This window comes from Leptosomus discolor, chromosome 8 (assembly GCF_034619465.1).
Source record: "Leptosomus discolor isolate bLepDis1 chromosome 8, bLepDis1.hap2, whole genome shotgun sequence".
Lineage (NCBI taxonomy): Eukaryota > Metazoa > Chordata > Aves > Leptosomiformes > Leptosomidae > Leptosomus > Leptosomus discolor.
In genome coordinates, this window is record NC_141398.1 from 10,986,829 (window position 1) to 10,992,828 (window position 6,000).

Below are 6,000 nucleotides of genomic sequence, written 5' to 3' on the forward strand. Positions count from 1 at the left end.
GTCAAGTGATTAAGGGGGATGAGGGGGCAGGTGTTCAGCATCAGTTTCTGAAACTAAGTAATTTATGAGGTGCCATGTCAGGCTCTGGGGAAACAGATACCTGAATCTAAAATTAGGTTTAAAGATACAACACAACTATTAAAATATCACTAGGACATAAATACCTAGCAAGTGACAGAGCTGGACCTGGAAAAGTCAATAGAAAATGAGCTGACAGAAAAAGAAGATATCAGAGACAACTAACTGGAGCTTGAAATAAAAAGTCCCATATTACCAAACTCAAACATTTAGCAATTTCATTTTATTTTTTTCCTTTTAAAAAGAACACATTTTAACCCAGTACAGCAAATGTCATATGACGCCTACTGAACAAGCACTTACTATTCACCCTTGAAGGCTGACACTTTGAATTATGGAATTGAAATTTTTCATTAAAAAAAAAAAACCCACACAAACAACAAACCCCTACAGTTTCAGAGAATCCTGAAACCAGAGAGCAAGAGAACATACCTGATTAGCAATAACAAAAACAAACATAAGTCTCAACAGCCTGCATCTCAGAAGAGCCTCTTCAAGGGGGTTCCTAAGGGTTTTCTCAGCAGCCAATGGCTGCAGGCTTACACAACAAAATTTTACATGTAATACCACTACTTAGTTTAAAAAAACCCTGTAAGTGAATCCCTTTACACAAAATTAAATAGTTTTAACAGGCCCACCAGTTGCATTTTGGGAATGACTGATGTATTCACATTACAGTTAATTAACTAGCACTACTTAAATACCAAGTAAGCTTATGACTTATTTACTTTTGAGTGTTATATTTCATACATCTGAAAGATAGCTGAAGCAGGATCATATTCCTCAGTGCACACTTTTCAAGCCTTTACAAAATTCTCTCTAACCACCACCCAAAAGGTCTCTGTAAAATAATTACGTTATGCGACACAGAAGTAAATCCAAAGTTATTTTGAGACAATCATGAAGCTGCGAAATCATTAATTATCAAAGAAAAAAAGCCACGCTTTTCTAGAGCAAAAATCCAAACTGCATGAGATTCTCACGATAGTAAGACATTTACTACAAATGAGATACTGGAAGTATAGCCTCCCCACCAAATTATTTATTCCATAAGTCAGCTATGAAATTCAAAAGAATGCAGACTCATGATCAGCATAATCCAGTGCTAACACAGCCTGCGGCCTAAAGGGGCGATACTATCTCCACAGTCTCCTTTGTGCCAGCACCAGCTTTCCATCAGGGAACTCATCTATTGCAAAACTAATTATTGGTTTTGCTGGATTTTCATCAGCAGCACAGCACAAGATATGGTCAGCAAAAAAAGCATCAGAAATAGTTAAGAGACATATTTAACCAAAGCAGGGTGGAAAAGCAGCTGTTCTGTTGTCATTGTAGACCTCAGCTTATCTGTCAAAACAGGAGAAATCTTTGTTATTTCATTAAAGTTGTCATTTAAGTTAAAGGCATTCTATTAATCTCTTATCATTTTACTCATCAATGAACAAAAGACAAATGAAATACAGAACCTAATCTCCACTGATCATAGTAAGATAGTGAAATAAAACCCATTACATACACTAAAACGCAGACTACCTTGAGTGGCACCCGAGTGGTTGATGCAGCATCAGGAATACTTAATACCCCAGGCAGAGCATGAGCTCTGCCACAGCCCCACCCTAGTAGCACAGTTCATCCATACATTTTTTGTTAGCACATATTTGAGGTCAGTCATTAAACAGCAGGTTCTACACTCAGTCTCTTGAAGCATATAATATGCAACTCCTTACCATAATTTCATCAAGCTACTGGTTGTGTAAGATGACATCTTTTCCTTAAATAATTGTGACGGGAGCATCTGGACAATTCAGCGTTATCAGTATTTTCACAATACAGCCAATTCTAGAATACATTATACTAGCTTTCCTCCAATTTGTTATTATTTCTAAGAACAACGCTACGAATTCTACATGCCAGTATTTTAAGAACTGCATAAAAAAGTTACGGTACTATCAGGGAAAAAGCATATACACATACTCCCTCAGTAACCAGAGTTACATCAATTGTCTTGACACAATTTCAGCAACACTGGAGTTCAGCAAGACAAATCCAATGTTACATAACTGACTGCTCCAAGTTACAACAAAGATGTGCAAGTTTTTCCCATCCTCCAAGTTTCCATCCAAGCACAAGAATTGACCAAGAGAATCAATGAAGTTCAACTGTAGAAAACCTGTAGATGAAGGTGTATGGAACTGACGATCTGGAGAGATGCCCTAATACAGCACCTGAACACAAATTAATCCAAGTAAACAGAAAGGAATTAAGATTTTATGTTGCCTAAATTATGTGCACATTTGAAAAGCTGCCTCTTCAACTCTCCTCCAACATGATATAAAGACAGTAACTATTTTAAAAACAAAAGAATCAGAATGAAACATTTAGGAGCAAAAGAGCTGTGATCCTAGTGCTTGTTTTCACAAATAACTAAAGACATCTTCAGAAAGGTTCATGTAAGATGATCTGACAAACAGATCTTTTACCCAAATTGAAAGCATTCAGAAAAAAATGTACTATCATACTGTGTTGTGTTCAACTCGGTTGTACAATATTCCATGAGCCTGAAAGGGAGCAGGCTGGAAGGAAGGTCTAGAGATGAGGGTGACAATAAAAAAGGGAGACAATGAAATGAAAATAAAATTTAGAAAGGCAAGGTTCAATTTTCAGTTCCAAGACACTACTGGCTAGCAACAGCAGCAGACAAAGCCAATAATTCTTGTATCCATATTCCCCAAATAGAGATCATTTTCCTCTCAGATAGGAGGGAAATCATGTTTCTATGGCTTGGATGGTGGGCAAGTCAGGAGCCTTAAACTTACTGTATTTATGGCCTCACTGCCAGCACTCTGCTTTGTGATGTTTTATGCAAGTCACTTCACCACAGTATACCGGTTTTCTTTCTCATCTTCCACATGCTGTCTGCTTAGACCACCAAATCCCTTTGGGGATTAGGGACAGTCTTATAACTCTGTGCTGCAATTAGCAAAATGTTAGTACCAGGTAAGCATAAGCTAACATTTATGAAGCTCAGGTACTACTATCAGAGATGGAAAATGAAAATACATCCCATGTATATTAACTATGCCAGTTTCAAATGAAGTGGTACAGGAACACACAAAAGAAGAAACAGTTCACGTAAGGCCTAAAAGCCCAGAAGAAAAGATGCGGGATCTTGAAAGCAACTAAGCTACTCCCACCAGAAGTAGACTACCACATGCTTTCCACAGACCCTTGAAGGCTGGCTTCCAAAAAGAGGTCACCAGGAAAATCTTACTTTGAAGCAGCAAAAGCTGGACTACAATTTCAACAAACTTAAGATAAAACCAATTATAGCAGCTACGCTCATCCGAAGCTCCTGAGCTACACCCTCAAAACAGGCTTAAAAGTGGAAGCCAGGCATTGAAAGCTGAAAAAGCAAAGCATTGCCATGAGTTTAAGGTCATTATCCTCACCTCTCACTGCCCCCTTCAAACACATAGCCCACGTTTCAAACTTTTCATTTCTCCAATTAGTCAAGCAGCACAACAGGAAAGTTACACTAAAACTAAAGTTAAGGACTGACCATTAATATTACAGATTACTACGAACTAGTATAGTGCATGTTAATTAAGACAAGCAAGTAAAATTCTGGCTCCATGCCAATTAGTTTAAGATACCTTTCTGATATTATTCAGAACACCAAACATTCAAGTTGTTTGTTTAGAAGGCCCAGAATCATGCAATGTTCCAGAGGCAAATGGGAGATCCAGTCATTTGTTCTTGGAATGAGAAAGAAAGCTTGCAACAAACATATAGTGAAAACATGTTTATTTCATAAGATGAAGTATGCCACCAAATATGTCCTCCTTTAGGTAACAGAAAAAAAAACCCTCATGTTTGAAAGTTCAAAAAGAAAGCATTCGACAAAAAAGCATATTTTAAACAAAAACACAGTAGCCATGGCAAAAGCTACAGTTTATAGGAACATATGTCTATGTTCTATAACATATATATGTTATATAACATATACTATACTGTAAAGCTTAATATTACTTCACACTCAAGATTTCTATTTTAAGGATAGTTCAATACATTTACTATGAAGTTATGCCCCCTAACCAAGAGGTAGTTGTGATCCAGCCATGCATTCTTTGTATTCTATTACAGATCATTTCTGCAAGTCGACTATTCCTTTCAGTTGCGTGAAACTAAGGGAGTGGTTTCTCTTTCGTAAGTCCTGTAATAGCTTAGTACTATTTCTCCTCTCCACTTGAAAACCGAGCCTTCTACTTTTCCCGTTAAAGATCCGCATATTAATGGGGCTCCAAAGGAAGCTATTGGAAGCCAGCAACATTTCCTAGAGCAAGGTGGAGTTCTAATAAGTGATTTTTTTTTTTTTCTTAAATGAGTCAACTTAAAATTGAGTTATTTTCCAATCAGGTCAAGCAAACCTTCACATGCTATTTCTGCCTTTCAGTCCCTGAACCACTGCCTATAGCTGCAAGTTCTTTCCTGTTACAAGGAAAGCCACATAAGAATCTTAAGTCTGCACACTCAACATCAAATACTCAACACAGCAAAAGAAACACATGTTTATTATGCTAACAGAAAGTAAAAAACACTTTGGACACATTAAATTGCTCTTCCCCCAGAACATTCCCATCCTCAGCTGCCCTATAAGAATATTTGCTGGCTTGAATGAACAAAGCCACAGCGTCGGGAAACTCAAATATTATTACAAATAACCATCATTACAGATTATGAAAATGACTAGAAAGGGTCCTCTTTGAAGGGCCGTATTAAAACAAAACCAGTATTAAACCAAAAAGCCCTAAAATCCGTGCTTGCCGCCTTCCTTCCCTTTTTTCCACTTTTCTCTCTCCTTCCACAAGAAAAGGGAGCAAAGCAGCCTCTGAGGAGGCTACTTCTTATCCCACTGATGGAGGAAGGGGGAATGGGAGGGAGATGAGAGAAGCCAGGGGAGTGGAGAAAAAAAACAGGGAGGAGAAGCACCTCCCACAGCCATCAAGAAATGGGAGACCCGGGGTTTAACACTTGCCCCAGCAGCTCCGTTCTCCCCAGGCACCGAGGCGGGCCGGCGCCGCCCTCTCTCTCTCCTTCCCTCCTTCCCCGGGTCTAGAGACCGAGGAGCCTTGCCATCCTCCCCTCAGCAGCCGCACACCCGAGGGCGGCCTTCTTCTACCGCGGCCGCGCCGGCCACCGCCTCCCCCAAACCCGCCGCCCCCAAGGAAGGCCGCAGCCGGCCCCCGAGGGCGGGAAAAGGCCCGGCGGCAGCGGCGGCCGTGCCAGCCTCACCTTTTCGCAGCTCCCGCTCCCACACGCTGACGATGAGCGCCGAGTGCTTGCGGTGGTGGATGAGCCACAGGCTCAGGGTCTGCACGCTCTGCTGCGAGTTGCTCAGCTCCGACAGCTTCCGCTCCAACGCCGCCTCCGAGAACGCCGACATCGCCGGGCCGCGCTCGGCCCCACCGGCTCGGCTCGGCCGCGCTCAGTCCCCGCCTCTCCGCCCCAGCGAGGGAGGAGCCCGGCGAGCCCCGTCCCTTCCCGCCTCGCCGGCCGCCACTTCCGCGCGCCCCGGCAGCCCGGCGCTAACAAAATGGCGGCCGCCGAACCTCCCGGAGAGCCGCCCGGCCCCACCCCCCTTCTCCTCCTGTCCTCACTTCCGGCAGGGGCCCACACCGAGGCGGAGCGGGGGGGTGGGCACTGGAGCCGTTCCTGCCGCTCGAGCGCGTGCCGGCCGCGGGGCGGGGCGGGGCGGGGCGGGGCGGGTCGTGCCCGAGGCGGCGGGCGGGGCGCGCGGCCGTGGCCGCCCTCAGGCGGTGCTCGGCCACAGGCCGTGTTCGCCCGGCGGGCTGGCTCCGGGGCGCCGCCGTGCCTTACCAGGTGCCTTTGGAGAGGTCTCCGAATGGGCTCCGCGGCGGCTGC

The 6,000-nt window shown here is 43.6% G+C and overlaps 1 protein-coding gene across 4 annotated transcripts in view; it reads right to left on the minus strand.

Moving 5' to 3' along the window:
• RPRD1A (regulation of nuclear pre-mRNA domain containing 1A) overlaps nt 1-5,546 on the minus strand; it is a 42,654-nt gene extending 37,108 nt beyond the window's left edge. For all 4 annotated transcript variants that reach the window (XM_086468867.1, XM_086468868.1, XM_086468869.1 and 1 more), the window contains exon 1: nt 5,371-5,546. In XM_086468867.1, the coding sequence (XP_086324993.1) occupies nt 5,371-5,521 (151 nt within the window). In that variant the 5' untranslated portion in view covers nt 5,522-5,546. The remainder of the gene's footprint in view (nt 1-5,370) is intronic.
• Between the last annotated feature and the right edge of the window lie 454 nt (nt 5,547-6,000).